Below are 23,009 nucleotides of genomic sequence, written 5' to 3'. Positions count from 1 at the left end.
TTAGGACTGCATTTCAATGAGGAAAATCTGTTGAAAGCAGTATAGCCGTGAACTCATTACATTTTAAAGTAGATTGTACTAAATTGCATGAATTCAGCATTTTGTTTTACTGCAAATCCTCATGAATTGTTTTCATGAAAGAGGCCAAGAGACGTGAAAACAACGCAACAGAGGGCTTATTTTTCATTCTGGCACATACTGTGCATGATACTATGGAAACAATATCATGTCTGCACCATATGTCATGTTTTTCCTTTGTAGTGATTGCTTCTTAATATGGGACGAATTTCTCTGCATAGGACACAATAAACACTAGAACATTCTTCACACTGAAAAATTAATAACTTAATACTGTATTTTGTATGGTTTGACCATGGTTAACAGTATGTACTGTATACCACTGCTGTCAGAAGAAAACCTTGTATCTCCATTTTTTTTTCAGTTTTTGACAGAATTTGAAAGTACCCGTTGCTCTTTATATTGTATGTAAATTTCATGATGAATGGACCAAAAGAAATGGCACAAAATGACTTGGGGGGCGGGGTGGGGGTCTGGATCCATTGACTTACATTAAAAGTAAAATAGGTTTTTTTTGTTTCTTCTGTAAAGTGATCATTTCAGAGATACAAGGTTTTCTTCCAACAGCGATATCTTATTATAAGCAGTCAAAAATGTGCTTAGTGTAGCCTGGCCCATTTCGAAGGGACTATGAAAGCTCAATGATAAATGTGTATTCATAACACAGTCATCATATCTGCATGAATTTCCACTAATGACCAAATATTTCACCAATTTTTCCCACCAGTGCTTTTGTGTGTGTGAAAAAAAGACACTTAAATGTTATTAATATATTTCAAATATATATTGAAATTTCCTTGTGTAGAAACAGTCTGTCCACAGTTAATCGCAATAAATCTCAACCAAATACTGTAGGGGACTGAAATCTGTTTAAACAAAGTCATACACCACAGATTTGGCAGGATAATCACAAAAGGATATGCTCTCTTCTTTATAATATCAGTGATAATACCACTTTTGGAATGGATATAAAGTTTAAAAGTCTCTAGTAAGGATGTATTTCCAGTTAAATCACGGACTGTTCTCAGATGCAGTGTGGATGCGAGTTCATGCACAATGTCTAATTCACACCACATTTCATGACATCATGACTCCATCAAATACGACCAAACCCTAAAACGTTCAGGTCCGAGCTTTAATTTGGCACAGTTATGTGTAGCAGTAGCATAGTTTTGCACCCACACCAATAGTGTCCATCTAAAGAAGGACAGGGAACTGGCTGACCCAGTGAACAACCTGGTCAATCACATTAAACGCTTCATGAATGCCACACAGTATGTGTGGCAGCACTGTGGTTCAAAAGTTTGGAATCATTTGCCGTGTTATTTTATATAACAACTAATTCAGTGTGGATTTAAATACTACAAACCATCTGCCAAAAGGTATTCTATTAGCCTTGAGACTTGATCTCCAGTTGAAAGGTGATTGTGGATATTAACGCTATTAAAACCTAATGCTATAATTGTTCCATTGTGGAAATCGTAACAGTTTTTTAGTGAAGCAGCTGTTATTCATGGGTTTGCTAGAAATTGTTGAAATATCCTAACATTTTGCAGAAATAATTGACTGAAACAGACTGACAAATTTCACATTCATTCATATAATGTGCTTCCTCCAATAGATGAACCTGCTATGAGAATGTACTAACATGGACTTTCAGTTAATATTTTTGCTCAGTTCAAAGGGGATATATATATATATATATATATATATATATATATATATATATATATATATATAAAGTTTACTAATGTTAACATTAACATTAATGCTACTGGTGTAGCTTCACATACTGCAAGCAGAAGTCCCTCATTCATAGGATTGCTTGAAATGTCAGAATACTACATAAAAACAAGATGTAGCACAATGAATTGACAAACAGCCTGAAAAACACCTAATTTCACATTCAGAGATAAAACTTGCATCCGATGGATGAACCTGCTGTGGGAATGTACCATGATGAATCTACAAAAATTTGCATTTAAGCTCAGTTCAGTCCTTACAAACTATTATGCAAAAGGTACTGAATTACTAAATTTGGTAACACTTTATTTGAAGGCTACTTACATAAGGGCTTCATGACGCATTCATAAGCACTGAATAATGTGTTTATGAAGCACTACTTGAACATTTATTAAGTGCTTATGTTGGTTCTCGCAACCTGACCTAAGATGTTTTATGAAATAAATGATATTGTACTGACATAATAAAACATATTTATAGCACTAAACACATTTAAAACACTATACCTAACTATTTATGTCAGCATTCTTAAGACGACATTGTATTAATATCAGGTGAAATATGCCTGGAAACTACGCCCTCTTCCCTCCATGGCATGGATAAGATGATTGATGCAATTATGTATAGTGTTTTAAATGTTTACAATGTCATTTATTTCATAAAACATCTTATGTCAGGTTGCGAGAACCGACATAAGCACTTAATAAATGTTCAAGTAGTGCTTCATAAACACATTATTCAGTGCTTATGAATGTGTTATGAAGGTAGCCTTCAAATAAAGTGTTACCCTAAATTTTGATTTACTACCCAGTATTACAGGAATTTCAAGTTACTAAATCATACATTTACTTGGAAAAAAGTGTGGTACCACTGACTTACATTAAAAGTGAAGGTGAAGTTTTTGACTTTCTGGCTTTGACAGAGACCTGGATCACTCCAGAGAACTCTGCTACCCCTGCTGCTCTCTCTTCAGCTTTCTCTTTTTCACATTCTGCCCGCCGGATTGGAAAAGGTGGAGGCACGGGTCTGCTTCTGTCTAAACACTGGCGCTTCACACCACTTTCTTTTCCACAGCTTGTTATCTCTACTTTTGAATTTCATGCTGTCACTGTGTACTTTCCAAGCAAATTTCACATTCTTGTTGTTTATCGCCCCCCTTCTGCACTAGGTCACTTTATTGAGGAGCTGGACACTCTCCTGAGCCTCTTTCCAGTTGGTGAGACTCCACTCATCCTACTTGGTGACTTCAATTTGCCGTTAGACAAGTTACAGTCATCCTGCCTCCTTCCTTTGCTGTCTTCCTTCGACCTGACCCTCAACCAGTCACCTCCCACACATAGAGCTGGCAATGTCCTTGACTTGGTCTTCACCAGACCCACGTCTGCAAAGGATCTTGTGGTAACTCCACTAACCTGTTCGGATCACTACTTTCTCTCATTCTCCCTCTCTCTCCCAACTTTCCCTACTTCATCACACACCACCACAACACGTCGCAACCTGCATTCCATCTCTCCCTCAAACCTCGCCTCTTGTATCACCTCAACTCTGCCATCCCCCGAGTCCTTCTCTTCCCTCTCAGTGGAATCGGCCACAGATACACTTCTGTCCTCCATATCATCTTCTCTTGATCATCTATATCCTGTCTCTTCCAGACCGTTAAGATCATCTCCACCTGCTCCCTGGCTGACTGAGGCTCTACGTAGCAACCGACGGGCTCTCAGACTGGCTGAGAAACGATGGAAGAAGTCAAGACTCACTGCTGACCTTCTTTCCTATCAAACTCTTCTGTCCAAGTTTTCTAAAGAGGTGACTGCTGCGAAGTCTTCTTTCTACAGAGAGAAGCTTGAGGCATCTGCAGCAGATCCACGTAAACTTTTTAGCATCTTTTCTTCCCTCCTTAACCCTCCCCCTCCTCCTTCTCCCATCTCTCTTACTGCTAATGACTTTCTTTAAGGAAAAGGTAAATAAGATCTGTGACTCCTATTCTCTGACTCCAACCACTGTATGCCACCACTCACTCTCTCCTAAAACTCTTACCTGCTTTTCTTCTCTTTCAAATGAGGAAGTACATCAACTACTAACATCTTGTAACCCTACCACCTGTCCTCTGGATCCCATCCCATCTACACTGCCCCAGTCTATCTCTCATGAACTTCTTCCCTTCATTTCCTCCATCATCAACAGCTCCCTGTCATCTGGAATGGTTCCATCTTCTTTCAAGGCAGCTAGGGTGGTCCCCATCCTAAAGAAGCCAAGTCTCGATGGCACCGACATCAACAATTACCGACCGGTATCTCTCCTTTCCTTCCTTTCTAAAATTCTCGAACGTGCTGTTTACAACCAACTATCTGTCTTTCTCTCTGAAAACCAGCTACAGGACCCCAACCAATCTGGGTTCAAACGAGCCCACTCTACTGAAACTGCACTCATCGCAGTTTCAGAGAAACTCCATGCAGCAAGGTCAGCTGGACAGTCATCAATTCTGATTCTTCTCGACCTCTCTGCAGCCTTTGACACTGTCAATCACAAGATTCTTCTGTCTATCCTTTCTGGCCTTGGCATTTCAGGAACAGCATGGAAGTGGTTTGAGTCCTACCTAGAGGGGCGCTCCTACCAGGTAACATGGAGGGGCTCAACATCCACTCCATGCAACCTCTCCACTGGTGTTCCTCAAGGTTCAGTTCTGGGTCCTCTCCTATTTTCTCTCTATACCCGCTCACTCGGACATGTCATTTCTTCTCATGGCTTTTCATATCACTGCTATGCTGATGACATGTAGCAGCTCGCATCAGACATAAAACCCTGATGTTGGCCTACAAAGCCAAAAATGGTCCAGCTCCTTCCTACTTGAGATCAATGGTGAAAGCTAGATCCGTACCCAGAGACCTTCGTGCTTCAAGTACGGCTCGACTTGACCCACCATCTTGCAGATCACAAGGAAAACATGCCTCCAGACTGTTCTCTGTCCTGGCACCAAGGTGGTGGAATGAACTTCCCCTAAGTGTCCGAACAGCAGAATCACTTGCGGTCTTTAAACGACGTCTGAAGACCCATCTCTTTACACTACACTTATCTAATCACTAACACTGTCTATTAAAGATCTTCACCTCTTTTTGTTCATTGTATTTTATTACAAACTTTTTTTCAGCAGGTTTAGTGTTGTGTAGACTCTGTGTTGAGTTGTAGGTATTTTTCAACTTGTTGTATTTGTTTTAGGTCTCAATGCATAGATAACTTCAGGTAGCAATTTAGAGCAAAGCTATTTAAAATTATGCCGACCTTTATTAACATGAGATATTCTGAAGTAATGACAAGCACTTTTGTAAGTCGCTCTGGATAAGAGCGTCTGCTAAATGCCATAAATGTAAATGTAAAAGTTTTTTTCCTTCTCCTGTAAAGTCATAAGGTAGATATAAGTTATCTGCCATTGAGCATTGATCTCCAGTTCTAAAATATGATGAATTGTGGATATCAATTTTATTACAATGCAATTCTTAATTCTGGGCACATCTAATGTTTGCTATTTTTTATTTACAGCTCCCTAGTGTCCTTTGCAGATGACACTTTTTTTAGAATTTTTTTTATACATTTATCTGCAACCAAACTGTTTTTAAAAACTGATTCCAAACTTTTGAACAGTGATATATCTCAGGTAAGTTTGAGAAACATATTGAAAAACAACTACTGGTTTTACCTGTGAGGTTTTTTGTGGTCACTTGTGACATTTTGTCCCCAGAACATTCCAGACAAATGATGTTTAAAATACAGTACTCATGAATTAAATGGAATAAAAATGATTAAAAATAATGTACATTTCTTATGTAGTCAAGGCATCATAATGTTGTAATGGTGTTGAGAAATGCTCAATTTTAGAACTTCAATGTTGTGAAGTGTTTGAATCTGATAATAACGAAAAGCCATATAATCTGTGTGTTCTCATCTTCATTCCACAGATTTCCACTCAAAACTGGATGGCCAGTGTATGTGTGTGCGTGTTTAAAACATTTATTTGTAATGATTAATCAACATGAATGTTATGAAACAAATGCAAAGGTACACACTAGGTCCACTGATAAAAATCTGATTTAGTACCACTCTGTACTTTCCTTTTTTTTGTGCTTGGCTCTTTCTGCCTCAGTCATTTCAAACTCTCCAATCTGATTGGTCCCCATGTTAAGTGCCATTTTTGGCTACTTTAATTCCTGAGCTGTGAATTCTGGGTTAACATAAGAGAAACCCTGGAACTCGTCCTGGTCCAGGTTAACAAGCACTTCCTGGTCGGGAGGGGTCAGGACTGGAGGATGACGGGTGAAAAAACGGTCAAAGTTCTCTGCATCCCGACCGCACTGTGGAGAGGACGAGAGAAGAGAGGAGTGGGATGATGGGAGGATGGAGGCTTAAATAATAAGCAGTTTTAAAGAACTTACAACAAAAGTGTGATAAAATATGATAAAAACAACAGAGCAATCATGAAAAACCAACTGAAAAAGGGATTAAAACATTACAATATTCTTGGTAAATTACTCATGGACAGTGAAAGCTTTCCAGACAGGAATAACAGTTGTGGGTTGGATTATCAAGAAGAATCAAACATGCATGTAATCTTCTAATGTTTTAATCCCAGAAAATCCTCCAGTAGTCACATATTCTTCAACTGAAAACATGTGAATCAACAAATGTTGAGGAAAACATTTGTTTTATAAGATGTGGAAGGTATCCAAATTCATAAGCACGCTGGGTCAAGAGTTTGTGAGTGAGCTGCAGTGTTGGGGAGGCTGTTCCAAAACTGGATTAACTATAATATTTCTCACTGGAAATGCCTAAGCAGCAACAAAGGAGAGGGTAGATGTACCTTTATTACTTTTAGGGAGGCACTAGGAATCTCTGGGCCAAAAAACAACAAATAATAAGCACTTGCCGACACCAGTAATTGATGATTTTACTAGGGTTGCAATGAATCTACATTATCGATAATGTTGACCATGATAAATTGTTGGCAATGATTAATGTCATGGATTGATGTTGTTTCCATCAAAATTATTCTCCTGTGTCCTTGATAAAAGCAACATTTAGGAAATATGAATAAGAAGCTATTCTAGTTTTTATTAGAAAGAGTAATCTTTGTATTTTTAATTTGTTGAATGAAACATTATTGCCAGATGAATATCTATAGGTTTGCATTCCCCAACTATCAATTAACTCTTGATAGTCTAACAACTTATTAAAAATTTCTTAATTTGACTTAGACTTATTAAAAGTCATTTCTTGCAGCCCTAAGTTTTACTTGATGTGTGAGTGTGAATAATCTTTTTTTATTATTTTAAAGAGCCTTTACAGGTCTAGGAAGAAACCTGAAACTGGAATTGAACCTTAGCATTATGTGGAGGTCCCTTAAAACTGTTGGGGCCTTCAGATTCATCTCATTTAGAAAAAGTGGTTCTTCTTTGGCATCATTCAAAGAATGCTTTTTTAAAAGAATGGATTTGGGATGCAAGACTCATACAGGAATTGGCAGTGATTGGACTCTAGAAAAGCAGAATGTTTGGATGACACTGGGATGCTACTATTGCTAGGGGAATGTAGGACTTAGAGTTTTGCCCAAGGACTCCCTGGTAAAACAGTGGCTCAAACCTCTGATCTTGTTTGTTTGAGGGTCTGTGGTGTTATCCACTAGACTATCCACCTCAGTAGGAAGACAGAAATACCACCAGTGACCATATGTGCACCAGTGCACGTGTAAGCAAAAATAGGGTGGCAAGTTTCGGTTTTAATCTTCGCAAGCTGTAATTCCAATTTTGATCATAAATTTTTTATTTATAGACAAATAATATCATATAACCAGAACCACAGATATATCATGTGCCCCTGACTACTTTACCTTCTTTGCTTTCAAAGCTAACAACAGAGAAGCTTCCTCATCCGTCAAGGTGAAAATAGTAAGCCATGTGCCAGTTCATGCTGTGCAGGAGCAGCTGACCCATATAGAAATGGCAAGTTTGTCCTCTTAAATCTAAAAGTCTACACTAATAATAGAAAATCAGCTGCTCCCCAACACTGGAGAGATGTTTTTTTAGGTCAAACATGATCAAAACAACTTACCTCTGTGTCTTTGATTTCGGGAAATAATATGAGTATGACGGCATAGTTTAAGGGAATCATACATTTAAGAAGGAAGTGCCTTACTTGTACAGGACACTAGGTACATACCTCGAGTGCAAGGTAAAGAACATACAATACAAAAGATGAACCAAAAAACAAATGGATGAATCAAATAACATTGACTATATCCTAACAATGGCGCATAAAGGTCTGGGATATATTTAACACTAAGTGAACAGCTGGTTCTCGTAGTAAGTATGTTTGAAACGTCAAGACAATCAGCAGTTGCGAGTACCTACTGACGGAGAAGGGACAAACCACAAACTGGTAACAGGTCATTGTGTACTCACATAATGCATCGCAGCCTGACACACATGCAGCTGTGTAGCCGCAGACAGGTCACAGTGCCCAAGCTAACTCCCGTGTAGTACTCAAAGAGTCCTACCATGGGTAGGCAAGCATTGGAATTTGACCTTGGAGCAATGGAAGAAGGCCAACTGGTCCAGATTTCTTTTAAAACACATTGGCGGCTAGGCATGTGTGTGCTGTCTACCTGGGGAAGTGAGGGTACCAGGATGCACTCTGGGAAGAAGATAAGTCGAGGGAGAGAGGGTGCTGCTCTGGGTAATGTTCTGCTGGGAAACCCTGGGTCTGTGCATTCATGATGTAAATTTGACAGGTGCCATCATTGTATACCAAGTACACTCTTTGTTGCAAGGCTATTCACTGATGGTAGTGGCGTGTCTGAGCAAGATATTGCTTTCTACCACACTGCACACATTGTTTGGGAATGGTTTGAAGAGCATGGTGAACAGCTGTAGGTGTTGCCTTGGCCACCAAATTCCCCAGATCTCTATCTGATCAAGCGTCCGTGGGATGTATTGGAACAAGTCAGATCTGCAGCAGGTTAAACTCACAACTTACAGGACTTAAAAGATCTGCTGCTAACATCTTGGTGCCAAATACCATCAGGCACTTTAAGTGTCCATGCCTCAGTGGGTTGGAGCCGCAGCACACGGAGGACCTACAGCTTTTTTAGTTTTGGCTCAGTGGTAAATATTTAGCATTAGTGCCTTTGAGATGAAATCAAGCCTTACCGAAGAATCACTGTGCTGTACTCAGACTAGCATTATTAGCCTTATACATCTGAACAAATTACAACTAGAAATAGTAAATTCACACCGAATTAATCGTTTGATATATTGTCATAATAAAAATGTTCATATTAACCACACAGGTGGGGGTGACAAATGAAAAGAAAATATTCAAATATATCGAGAAACATACTTTTAAAGACATATACTGTCAACCTGATGCCTTTTCTATGTTCCTAATATAGGATAACCAATACAAATGTCCATATAAACCACATATGAGCAAATATGAATAGTTCTCATTGAAAGGACAGTAAGCCTGTCAGTATCTGAATAGACTAACCAAAATGCAGGGATTGTGGTTGTAACGGTTTGGCTTGCAAACTGCCTATGCAAAGCAGAGGATTACTTACGGCCCTCACATGATGCTCTGTGTCAGAGTTTGTGAAATGTACTGTGGGGCATTTACACCCTTCTTTTGAATTATGTGGCCGTTCTTTTCAGGGCCGTTTGTGTGGTTCTAGGTACCCAAAAGGGTCATTGTTCATTTTCATGGCTTTGTTACTTTGCCTTTAAGCTTGGACACTGAACAAACTATTAAGTTCAGACTTAAATCCTCAGGGACCTCGGGGAAAAAGTAAAATTGAGCCCCTTCTTTTGGATATGTGGATCCTGCGAGGATACATTTGCTTCCCAACAGCCAAGAACAGCATAACCTTTGTTCTGACCACAACTTCCACTCCAAAAACTCTTATGTGGACTGGGTGCAGTGGCATCTCATCACTTCAGCTTAAAAGCTTAATGACCCCCTGGTCAATGGACGGGTTGTTGTTTTTTTTTTTTCGATCAACTAATTTTTAGTCTCCAGTTCAGTCATGCACAGATCCACCTGCTAGATATATCTCCCAAATCATAGGATAATACCAACGGGGAGGGTGAACGCTAGCTGTGCTTCCTGTGAAATGCACCGCCATTTCTGCAACATCAACAGCTCAATATGCTAAGAGGAGAATGCTAACAGCAAATCCCAAGTGGTTGGTTAGTGTAGTGGGTAACACCTCTGCCTTCTACACTGTAGACTGGGGTTCAATCCCCACCTGGGCAAACACCCTACACTATACCAATAAGGGTCCTTGGGCAAGACTCCTAACACCGCCTTCGCCTACCTGTGTAACAATAATCAAATTGTAAGTTGCTCTGGATAAGAGCGTCTGCCAAATACCATAAATGTAAATCACATTATGGGTAGTACTGCACTCAAGGATCCTGAAGGAGGCCAGTTATGCCCACCCAGAGAAAGCAGAACCAATTATGTTGTATCTGAGTCCTTGTCTCAGGTGGCTATAACATTACTGGGAACTGAACTCTGATTTCCTGCTGATAAGGCTTAAAATGTGGTGTTGTACCCACAGTGCATGGGGCTTGGCATAATATGCTTATTTCAAGTGGGAGGTCCTAAAGCTGGTCTTACACCAACTTTATCCCTTTTGACAAATTTTCACAATCTGAAAATTTCTGTCATTGTATTTTCATTCAAACTTTGCTGGACGTTTTTATATAACAATTGGTTTTGGTATCATGTTTACTGATTAGTGACACTACTGGACTGGTGGACAGCAACGCTACTGTTGTGAGACTTTGTCTGCTAACTTGTCCCGTAGTTTGAGATATCGACACTACTCCAACTCAGGAATGTTCTGTCTGATTTTAAATGGTGTGCTTGTACACAGCTTTTTTGATCATTATTAAATTGTGATTTTTTTCCCTATAGGAAAGAAGAGGACCAAAAGTTTGTTCATGATTATACAAGCCCACTAACAACACCGTATTAGCCATTTTGGGTGCTGACGACATAGCAACCCTATAACAAAGCGATACCGTAGCAACAACCTAGCAACACCCTAGCAACCACTTGGGATGCTATAGCAGCCACCTAGCAACCACTTGGGATACCTTAGCATCCACCTACAATACCATAGTAACCATATGGGAGGAACCTAACAACCATCCAGCTACTGCTTAAGCTGCATAATCACTTGCACTTTTCTAGTTTGCACTGTGTTCCCTGGGACTTGCCACATACTATAATCTAGCATAAGATTTTCCTGATGTGCATTTCTTGATTTCAGTCTAAATAACACAGACCAATATGTAACCAGATGAAGGATTCCAAAGTATTTTCACTGTATCATCAGATGGACTATGGCAATATGCAGCACTGGATATTTAGTGATTTACTGATATTCAGTGCATACAGCTCAGCCTAGGCATACATTTATTTAAAGCACGTAATGATATTTTACCAGAATAAGTCCACTGCAGAAGAGCTGGCATGTGATTTGCCTGAACTTGCCTTGTGCTAAACCTCTCTGTCCACCCTATTCATCATTCCTGAAACGTAATACTGCATGACATGTTTCTGCTTCGGGGGGGATGGGGAAGCAGTTATTTAGAGGAAGTAGTGCATTTACTTCTTAGTTAGGTTCATGATTACTTCAAGCTCTTGTCAAAGATAGAAAAGAATAAAGGACATATTAAAAAACACACACAAGCACACAGACAAAGTCGAACAAATGCATACAGACAAGCCAGAAGGTAGACTAGTACTTACTGCTTTGGGTTTGAATGGTGGTTGAACCTCTTTGTTCTGCACTTTCTCCCAATCCATGTAACGGAAGAACGCGTGTTCCTTAATATCTCGCTCCCCCTCTGGACCGCAGCCCAAACGCTTCCCTGGGTGCTTGGTCATCAACTAAAAGACAAAAAAATAGCCGGTCAAATAGGGCAAGTGTGAGGGGCGTTATATGGTACATGGTAAATTTACAGTAATGTGATTACTTTTTCCTGTAATTAAGTACAATGCATTACAATTGTATTCAGAAGTTTGGTAAAATTATGTTATTTTGGTAAAAATAAATATACACTTCCTCTATAGAAAACAATTGCTGTTTATTCGCTGGATTTTAGATATTGGGAAAAAATTTAAACGTGAAATGTGGCCTGTGCAAAAGTTATGACGCATTTTATATTTACTTATTTTTTTCTAATGTATTAAACTCACCAAATAAATAGAAATTGTGTGCTAAAAATAAAGCCCTGTCATTTTAATCTGCATTGTCTGTAGTCTATAATAATCCCAAAATGAATTACCTCCTATACTTTGTCAAACTCTGTGCTCCTCCTGTCCTGAGCAGCACTTGTAAAGCTGAATTAGCCCACTTCAGTAGTCTAACGTTGTTTTATCTGGAAATAACTAGAATTTGTTTTTGTTGTTTGTTTGGATACTTTTAATTCTTAAAGCTGAAGTGAAAGTCTATTCTAGAATGCTTTGATCTATACTGTGTGAAGTAACTGGGGGAAATTATACAGATACTGTATCCCATACGAATCAGCCAGTTGAGTCACTTATAATTAACATTATCGGTCCTCCTCTAGTAACTAATCCAGCTTAAATAGGACTTTAATTTCATTTAAAAAAAAAACATGTAATCTGGGGTTCAAACTATCACATACAACAGTATAGTTACTGAGTTAATAAGAATTACATTACTGATGCTACTCAAATGTATCTAAAAGAGAACAATATTAATTACAGTTCAGAGAAAACAAATTTCCTCTATATAGATTATTTGTGAATGTCCTTGCTTGCAATTTCTATGTGTGTGTGTGTGTCATATATGAAAGCTAACTGCTTGACTTTTACTGTGAATTTGAGTGCACAGTGCAAGCAGGAAGTGCTAATAAACTTGACTAGCAAGTTTTGGCTAGTTTCGTCGATCAGCCCAAGGCAAAGGTAGTGAAAAGGCTTCTAGTTAGTGTTGTTTTGTGGGTATTTTGAAATAAATGACCAAAAGGACTTTTGAACTTTTAAATCAAAGTGTATCTGCTGAAAACCTACGCCCTTGCATATGGCCACTGCCTCTTTAGACATGGATTTAGGGTAGGACACATGGTGCTCCATGATGGATTGGAAAAGCTCATCTTCATCTTCACCATCAAATGGGGGCTATACAGATAAAAAAAAAAAAAAACAAATAACGCGGGCAATATTCTAAAGATAAGTACAAGGAAGCATTTATTTGGGAAAATTATACTGATGTCATGAATATACATGAATCATTCGTTACTGTATAGTACATATATATATATATATATAATATTTACATTGTTTTAGCATTCAGCATTACCTGTCCCGCTAACATTTCATACAGTAGAACTCCATAGGCCCACCAGTCAACTGACTTCCCATAGGGCTGATAAGCAATAATCTGAAATAGAAAACAGTCAGAATTTCTCTCTTCTTCTGTCTCTCCCAGTGTCCCTATATTTTAAAAATGAAACATGGGATTTTTGTTGAAGGACCCATATAGTTCAATTGTATTATATTTGTGTGGTTTTGTGCACCAAAACCAGTCATAATTAATTTTCACATTACTATTTTTCGAACTCTCTTTATGCCTTAGAATTAAATAGGCTGTTTATGTTACTGTGCCTTTAAATGATCTCTGCTCTGATTGGCTGCCCTGTCTTATGCTTCATTCAAAAAGCAATTTGAGCTGAAACATTCCTTATAATTTCAGTGGGAATTGGGTGGGGCTAAATTGCCATAAGCCGAATAGGTGGATTTATGTAAATGAGCTGGTTATGGTGACGCCGCAGAAACAACTCATTCAAAATGAGCTGTTTCTGTAGTTTACTTCCCATGTATAGAATGTATGGTATGCTCTGAACCTTAAATAAAATTCAGTGTTTAAATATTGCTTCAAACTCTTTATTTAAGGTGTGGAAAATTAGCTTGTCCATGATATGGGCCCTTTACACAACACAATTTTGTTAATTAGCCCTGTTTTCAGTTGCTTACCTAGAATATCAGAACATTTCTGCCTTGAAAATCACTTGAAAACAAGCACCCATCCACCCACCTCAGGAGCAATGTAGTCTGGAGTTCCACAGAAGGTTTTTGTGGTGACGCCATCAAACATGTTCTCCTTGCACATGCCGAAGTCTGCGATCTTAATATGGCCCTCTGCGTCCAACATCACGTTATCCAACTTTAGATCTCTGCAGGCACAAACAGAAAGACTCCAGAGTGAGAGGCAGAGCTCAAGCTTTAACAGCATTATCATTAGCCTTCAAGAGTACACTGCTATGAGAAGCGCACCTAAAGAAGACTGGAAGGAAATTAGAAGGAAATCAGAATTAGATCCCACAATTCTGTTACAGACATGCATTTTATGTTAAACAACATAACATATAACTGTAAATATAAACGCCACCTAAAAGTCATACTTACAATTTCCCCTACCACTATTCCAAATGTAATGGATCAACCAAGGTATGTCTGGTGTGTGAAGTTTGCTACTTTAGTTTTGCACTGGAGCTACTGGTGTTTGACGCTGTATCATATGGGGACAGTCGTGGGCTGGAGGTTAGAGAACCAGCCTTGTGACCAGAAAGGTCCCTGGCTCAATCCATGAGCTGACGGTATGTGATTGAAGCGCCCTTGAGCAAGACACCTAACCCCCGACTGCTCCCAGGGCGCTGTGGATAGGGCTGCCCACCTCTCTGGGCAAGTGGGCTCACTACCCGCCAGTGTGTATGTGGTCTTTCACTGCATGGATGGGTTAAATTCAGAGGTGAAAATTTCCAGTTGTGGGACAAATAAGGGTCGCTTCATTTTAATATGCTCTCATGCATGAAAATGAACAAAAGCATACTGCATAGCTAAAAAACAGTAGCAGTCATCCGGAAACCTGAAATTTGTTTGTACCTTTATTTATTTTTATGGACATTTGGCATCTAATATACCTGTACAGTTGTATAAAAAAAAGTTGATTTGCTATTTGAAAATAAGTTACCACACACTATAAGGAGAATAAACTTAAATATGGCATTAAACTGTAATTTAATGGAAATGGAAAAAATATAAATGTGCCATCACTTTTGCCCCAATATTAACTTTAACAACTAAACAGTAATTGTGCAGTAAAATGTGCATACGTGTGTTCTCTGTAGAGCGTGCATGCGTGACTAGGGATGCCCAAACTTTTGTATATGACTGTATATTAGTACACTATTTATTCCATAGACTATTTGAAGGTTCTTCCGTAAAGAAAACGGTTCTATATAGAAACACAAACACTCAAAGAACCCTTTTTCCATAGTGTTAACACCGGCAGCTAAACTGTAACTGTGCAGTGAAATGTGCAGAAGTGTGTTCTCTATAGAGAATGTGTACGTGACTTTACAGATTTCATAGACTATAGTTGTGATATGGGTGCTTGAAAGCCTTGATTAGAAGCTCCCAGAATGTACTATATCAGTATCCATTCAAGAAAATGTTTCACCTGTAAATGATGCCTTTTGAATGGAGGAAAAACAGACCAATAGCAATCTCTGCAGCATAGAACCTGCAAACACAACAAATAGAGACAAACACTGTGATCATGTCAGTACATTTCTGGGGAAGTGGTTAGAAGAAGAAAAACAAAATGGAACTCCTAGCAACCACCTAGGAAACCTGGTAGACACCAAAACTGTCCCCATCAAATAAGTTCCACCCTGTATCCAGTAAGGTGCTCCAGGCCTTACTTAACTCTAACATAGTAATATAGCACTATTATGTGGTAGTTTATGGTTTTTGGATGCAGCTTTGGTCGTGACACACTTTAGTGTGTTTAGAGGTTGTTTAGGTCTCTGTTGTAGTTTTCTCTCAAGTCTGCATTCTGATTTTCCTGATGCTGTATAATGTAACTTAAATAAATGAGGAGAGGTCTCTGACTTTTGCACAGTATTTAGTGCAGATTTACACCACAGCGCCACTAGTGTTGAACATTCAAAACCGCCTTCTGCGTGTCTTCAAGATCGGTGGGTGCACTCACACAGCATGAGGCTCCTTAAACTTCCCCACTTGCTGTATCTGGTACATCAGGTCCCCTCCGTTAATGTACTCCATCACAAAATACAGACGGTCCTGCACCAACACACACACACACACAGGAAACGTGAGCAAGAAAATCAGTGACACTAGATACGGTAAATTAGGATGTGAATAAACCTGCAGATGGCATACTGTGAATGTGCGTGTACGTATGATTTGTTCTGTGACCTGAAAGCAGAAGTACTTCTTGGTATTTAAATAAAAGTGTGTAGGCGGGTGAGTGTGTGTGTGTGTGTGTGTGTGTGTGTGTGCGTGCGCATGTTGTGTACCATAGTCTGAAAGCAGGAGTGCAGCTGGGTGAGGAATGGAGGTTTTCCAGAAAGTGCGAGAACCCTCTTTTCCACCATTGTGCACTCTACGTCGTCATCCTGAATCACCACGTCCTTCTTCAGGATCTTCACCGCATACAGCTCATCTGTTCCTTTACGCTCTGCCAGCATCACCTACAGAGGCATAAAGACATTCCATACAAACCAATACAGTATCTAGTCACTGTTCTAGCAAAACCTTGTAACTTTACAGAAGAAGGAAAAACATTTCTTCACATTGATGTAAGAAGACTTTATTAAGACTTAATACAAGTCATTTTGGTCCAGTTCTATTAGCCTATTCAGGGATGTAGGAAGGTGTTCCAAGTTCAGTGGTGCTGAATTTTGGGAAGGTTATTGCAAAAATGTATTCTGGTACAGATTTCTGATTACATTTTAAAAATATAATATTTATCCTAATCCAAAACATTACTATAGTTAACGTAAAGTGGCTTTTCATTATTTTTGGGCTACTTGTCTTATTAAAACCATATCACATAAAGAATTCATCTTTAAAGAAAGCAAACCCAAAACCTGCAGTGTTTGATGAGATAAAAGGGTACAAGTGACATATCTACCAAGGCTATGCCAAGGGCATAGCAAGAATTTCCAGATAAGGTCAGCCAAGTAGCACCATGTCTCAGAGATCATCAGCTGCCAAACTAGCTTAGTACACTGTAGTTTCCATGCAACAGTTTTTTTTGCAGAATTTGAAAATATCAAAAAAAAAAAAAAAAAAAAAAAAAGCTGAGTGGAAAAAAGACTGAATGAAAAAGCCTGAAATTCGACAAACAGCCAAATCTTGCAAGGTTTACGCTAAGACAGGATGGAAAAGTTACAACAAGGATGATGGAAAAGGGCTTTTTTGATCAAATAAACAATGATGGATCAAGCTGTAAGTAAGAAACGACTGGCAACAGAGATGGAGATAATGAACGTTTGATGAATCATTTTGATGTTATACTTGATGAGACCCAATCATCAGGTCTGCTTGGATGTTGCTATGCCAACCACACTGACAATAAATGTCAATTGTGTTTTGCCTGCGAAAGTTCGCAAATCGAACAAAAGATGAAGAAAATAATCACTTTTTGCCATCTAAAAAATGGAGTTTGCTGTGTGAAAATGTCATTTTCATAGGCAAAGGTTTGAGCAACCAATTTGCGCCCGTGTTAATTTGCATGAAAGTTCTTAGTAGACACGCCACTATTAGCCACCCCCACCCACCCCTCTTAGTAAACCTGGTCATTTATTTATTTAACATTTGAAACACATTAAATCAAATATGTGCACTAAAATTTGCAGGAACTGCCACATCTTCCAGTTACCTGTAGATGACAAGTGAACCTAATTCGCTCAGAAAATCAAAAGATGAAACTGGATCAGGGTGTTTTTACACAGGATTGTAAATCCTGTTCAAGTTAGCAGGTGAGACTAGTTCCAAATAGCAAAGAGAATATTTATTACAATTGTGTATTACCTTGCCAAAGCTTCCTTTTCCAAGCACCATGACAAAGTTAAAATCGGAGAGTTTCACTCGATCCTGGTTGCCGTTGGCATCATATTTGGAGATATCGTTGGATGAGGAGCTGTCTGTATTCTTACTGCCTGGACCAATCCTGGCCCTCTGAAAAGCGAAAGAGAGAGTTGTTAAAAGGAAGGTAACACTAGGATGGGAAACAGGCAACATGTACTGTCCCCACACTGTATACTAAACACTATATGTTTACATTATACATTCTAAAAATCGTACATGCATACTATTTCAGACAATTTTTGAACTTGGTGTTGAGGGACTTTTCCTACGACGCAAAATGAAGCAGAAAGGGAAGAGCTACTCTCAAACGAAAATATTAGAAGTTTTCAATATTTGAATAGCCCACTGTAGACTGTTTGTAGACATTTACTTGCATTCAACTAATTAGCTATTAAATTCACCTTAATTTTCCCTTGCCCTTAACCTCAACACAAAACATAAACCTAACTCTATCTCTAGTCAAAACGTTAACCTCAACCCAAACCGAACCTTTACTTCAACCAGAAACCTACAGCAAAAACTCTCACTGGCCCAAACCCTACCCTTAACCTCAACCCAACCCTAACCCTGGCACAAAACCAATTCTAAACTCAACCCAAATCTAACTCTAACCCTGGTCCAAACCCTAACCTTAACCCAAATCCTGAACTTAACCCTGGCTCAAACTCTAACCCCTACCTCAACCCAAAACCTAAACCTACCTCTGAACTTGGACCAAACCCTAGCCCCTAACCTTAGCCTCAAGCCAAAATCTAAACCTACCTCTCAACTTGGACCAAACCCTAGCCCCTAACCTTAGCCTCAAGCCAAAATCTAAACCTACCTCTCAACTTGGACCAAACCCTAGCCCCTAACCTTAGCCTCAACCCAAAACCTAAACCTACCTCTCAACTTGGACCAAACCCTAGCCCCTAACCTTAGCCTCAACCCAAAACCTAAACCTACCTCTCAACTTGGACCAAACCCTAGCCCCTAACCTTAGCCTCAACCCAAAACCTAAACCTACCTCTCAACTTGGACCAAACCCTAGCCCCTAACCTTAGCCTCAAGCCAAAATCTAAACCTACCTCTCAACTTGGACCAAACCCTAGCCCCTAACCTTAGCCTCAAGCCAAAACCTAAACCTACCTCTCAACTTGGACCAAACCCTAGCCCCTAACCTTAGCCTCAACCCAAAACCTAAACCTACCTCTCAACTTGGACCAAACCCTAGCCCCTAACCTTAGCCTCAACCCAAAACCTAAACCTACCTCTCAACTTGGACCAAACCCTAGCCCCTAACCTTAGCCTCAAGCCAAAACCTAAACCTACCTCTCAACTTGGACCAAACCCTAGCCCCTAACCTTAGCCTCAAGCCAAAACCTAAACCTACCTCTCAACTTGGACCAAACCCTAGCCCCTAACCTTAGCCTCAAGCCAAAACCTAAACCTACCTCTCAACTTGGACCAAACCCTAGCCCCTAACCTTAGCCTCAAGCCAAAATCTAAACCTACCTCTCAACTTGGACCAAACCCTAGCCCCTAACCTTAGCCTCAACCCAAAACCTAAACCTACCTCTCAACTTGGACCAAACCCTGGCCCCTAACCTTAGCCTCAAGCCAAAACCTAAACCTACGTCTCAACTTGGACCAAACCCTAGCCCCTAACCTTAGCCTCAACCCAAAATCTAAACCTACCTCTCAACTTGGACCAAACCCTAGCCCCTAACCTTAGCCTCAAGCCAAAATCTAAATGTAATCCAGTCTCTGGCCCTAATCTTAAGATTAACCCAAACCTAACACTAAACATGGCCCGAACCCTGTTAACCTGAACTCTAACCCAAAGCCTAAACCCTAACACTGGTCTTTTTTTGGCTCATCTGCAAGACATTTGCCATAGGCCGATATTTTGAAAGTATTCATTCATCAACTTTATATAACGTAAAAATGCACTTAAAATGAAACACGAGATGGAAATTAACCTCAAATTTCTGCCGCAGTTCTTCACTGCCTTCCTCGCCATCTGGCTGAACTGGAACATTAAAATATTCTCCTTCTTCCTGTCCCAACAGCTTATACCTATAACACACACACAGTTTTGGTGCAGTTGATGTGACTCTCATGGGTCTCTGTACGACTTAAATGTGTCTTGCATCACTTTAAATGTCTCCTTAGCAGCTCTTACCAGCCACTGACCCCTTTTTTCTGAAGCTCAGAGATACCAAAAGAGAGAGAGCCCATGAAGTCGTTCCTGCTGGTCAGATCCCAGTCCCACACCTCCACGGACAGACGCCGGTCCTTATCTGATTCCCGCAGATTGCTATAAGAAACACATGCACACACACAAAATGACTGCAGAACGTGCAAATAAGCGCATTCAAACTGATGTGCATGAGGGGTTGGAAGTTCACAGACTTGTAGTTTTATTTTTCAACATACAAAGTGAAGGATTCGTTCCATGTGGGATTGAGGGAGCACTTGATGGTTTTGGTCTTCTGCTTGCTCTCACTCTTAGGGTCAGGAATCAGTTTGAGCTTCACGTATGGGTCTGACAGGCCATTAGGGTCCATGGGCACCAAATTCCGAGCCTCCTTGACTGGTACCAGAAAGGTAAAAAGATAACAAACAGAAAAAGAGAGATTCAAGGGTAAGTCATTTAAAAACATTGATAAATGGTGAATATTGATATATAATAATATTGTTGCATATCATATATATATTATATATATATATATATATTATATATATATATATATATATATATATATATATATATATATATATTTAGGTTGTTTTTCAGTTTTTGACATCATTTAAAAGTACCTGTTGTTCTTTACATTGTATGTAAATTTCAAAATACCTTGGCAAAAATTTTGGTTCCATTGACTTACATTAAAAGTAAAGTAGGTTTTTTCCCTTCTCCTGTAAAGTTACCATTTTAGAGATACAAGGTTTTCTTCCGACAACAGCGATATAAATATAAAAGGAAGCCAGGATGTTTGTGGTCTACGTATTGACCCAAAATGGTCAATATTTAATAAGTAGGTGGGTCATTTGCTTTAAACCGACTCAAAGCATTTCCATAAATATTTGACAGTTTGCAGATAATCAATATTCACATCATTTAGTGTATCACCTGGAGCTCTATATATGGTACAACACCAAATATATGAAGTGAATTTTTCTTTTTTTAAAGTTTATTAGATTTTAAAATCTGAATTCTCATGACTGCAATGCTTCCACATACCTGTTTCTCATTACTCATATCCGTATTTTTCCTTCCTTTGTATAACTTTTAACTGAAACTACTTAAATTTTCCTCAGTATGTGAACTGAAATGATAAAATGTTTTGCTAAGTAAAAAGAAAAACTTATAGTAATTAAATAAAGTAAATTAAAAGTTATAGTAATGGGAGAAAATTGTAAAACATAATTTGCAAAAATGTATATATTGTAATCAAATGCTTTAAAACACAGTCTGACAACAGTATGCAGATTGTGAAAAGAAAAATATAATAACGTTTATACCTATTACATAAAACTTTGTTGCAGTGATGACATCATGGTAATTTGGTCACTTACATGGAAAAAACAATCAATAAAATTTAAAGTCAATTGAATTATTCAGGGCTATTTTTTTCCTTATTCAACCACCCATCACTGCATATCCAAAAAGAGGGAAAACATTTCAGTCTTTTAAATTTTTCCAAGTTGGGTCCCAGTATTTGCCATGTTTGTGAGATATACCACATATATTTCCTAAGAAGGTGTATGAAGAGACCACAATGCATTGAACTACCAAACAGGCATGTGATTGGCATGCATTTGATTGACATGTGTGTGGGAGTGTGAGAGGAAAAGAGTGAAAGATGTGGGGCGATCGTTGGCTAATTGATCTCATGATGCATTTTTCAGAGGAGTCTGTTTCCACCCCAGGCTAGAACAGCTCTGTAAAGCACACTTTCATTTAGAACACATTGTTAGCTGCACAAATTTGCACATGCATGCAAGCCAAAGCCTTTAAATCACTGCTATTAACTTCTGAATTGAATTGATTTGATGCACTGCTGCAAAGTGTTTCTACCACTGTGAAAATTCTCCACGTAAATTAATGTCTGGACCACCTAAATTGCAACTGTAATTACAGTGTAGTCCATCTGTTTCTCTGATACTTTGTTAGCCCCCTTTTATCCTGTTCTTCACTGGTCAGGATCCCCATGGACCCTCACAGAGCAGGTACTATTTGGGTGGTGGATCATTCTCAGCAGTGCAGTAACACTGACGTGATGCTGGTGTGTTAGTGTGTGTAGCGCTGGTCTGAGTGGATCAGACACAGCAGTGCTGCTGGAGTTCTTAAACACTGTGTCCACTCACTGTCCACTCTATTAGACACTCCTACCTTGTCAGTCCACCTTGTAGATGTAAAGTCAGAGACAATAGCTCATCTGCTGCTGCATAGTTTGTGTTGGTCATCCTCTAGTCCTTCATCAGTGGTCACAGGACGCTGCCCACAGGACGCTGCTGGCTGGATGTTTTTGGTTGGTGGACTATTCTCAGTCCAGCAGTGACATTGAGGTGTTTAAAAACCCCAGCAGCACTGCTGTGTCTGATCCACGCAGACCAGCGCAACACACACTAACACACCACCACCACGTTTCCTAATAAGGAAATCAGATTGGCCTTCAGTTACTATTTATACAAGAAAATGATTTGCTTCACACCACAGTTCTACTTCAACTGAATTGTTAGCTCTTTATATTCTGGCGTCATTAATTAGTAAGACTGGCTGCATGTGCCATTGCTTTCTCACCTTTTAAGTATTATTGCAGGCAAGCTAAATTTATTGCTAATCAATTTCGTGTTTTTTTTACTTTTATAGATTTAAATTTACTATTTCTGCTAATATTAAAAATGCAAACCCAATTCTACGAAGGAACAGTTGGTAAATTGCAAATAAAGACAGAAAGCAGTGATTTGTAAAACTACTTTGCCCTATATTTGAAATCTAGCACCAAGACTAGACATTTAATATTTTATCTGGTCATTTTTTGTACATATACACTAATTCTGAGATTGATTCCTGCAACATGTTCCAAAAAATTTAGAACAAATGGCAGTTTAAGCCGTGAAAACAACTTAAACACCGTGGCTCACCACATCCAAAACTGCTGCAACTCTGTGCATAAAGTAAAAGGACACAAGTGAATGCCTGTGACATTTGACCCCTGTGA

The 23,009-nt window shown here is 39.1% G+C and overlaps 1 protein-coding gene across 2 annotated transcripts in view; it reads right to left on the bottom strand.

Annotated features, from left to right (window-relative positions):
• prkcba (protein kinase C, beta a) overlaps positions 1-23,009 on the bottom strand; it is a 71,301-nt gene that overhangs the window by 12,873 nt on the left and 35,419 nt on the right. The window contains exons 6-17 of one of the 2 annotated variants that reach the window (XM_017717283.2): positions 20,218-20,374; positions 19,964-20,098; positions 19,761-19,857; positions 17,743-17,889; positions 16,224-16,397; positions 15,896-15,987; positions 15,362-15,424; positions 13,937-14,075; positions 13,202-13,282; positions 12,913-13,020; positions 11,626-11,766; positions 5,809-6,167 (exon numbers count right to left, since the gene is read on the bottom strand). In XM_017717283.2, the coding sequence (XP_017572772.1) occupies positions 6,012-6,167; positions 11,626-11,766; positions 12,913-13,020; positions 13,202-13,282; positions 13,937-14,075; positions 15,362-15,424; positions 15,896-15,987; positions 16,224-16,397; positions 17,743-17,889; positions 19,761-19,857; positions 19,964-20,098; positions 20,218-20,374 (1,490 nt within the window). In that variant the 3' untranslated portion in view covers positions 5,809-6,011. Of the gene's footprint in view, positions 1-5,808; positions 6,168-11,625; positions 11,767-12,912; positions 13,021-13,201; positions 13,283-13,936; positions 14,076-15,361; positions 15,425-15,895; positions 15,988-16,223; positions 16,398-17,742; positions 17,890-19,760; positions 19,858-19,963; positions 20,099-20,217; positions 20,375-23,009 lie in introns of those variants that run through there. The other variant, XM_017717284.2, reaches the window with a different exon arrangement.

Source organism: Pygocentrus nattereri, chromosome 12 (assembly GCF_015220715.1).
Source record: "Pygocentrus nattereri isolate fPygNat1 chromosome 12, fPygNat1.pri, whole genome shotgun sequence".
NCBI lineage: Eukaryota > Metazoa > Chordata > Actinopteri > Characiformes > Serrasalmidae > Pygocentrus > Pygocentrus nattereri.
Note: the sequence above shows the minus strand (reverse complement) of the source record. Positions and strands in the feature narration are given on the sequence as shown.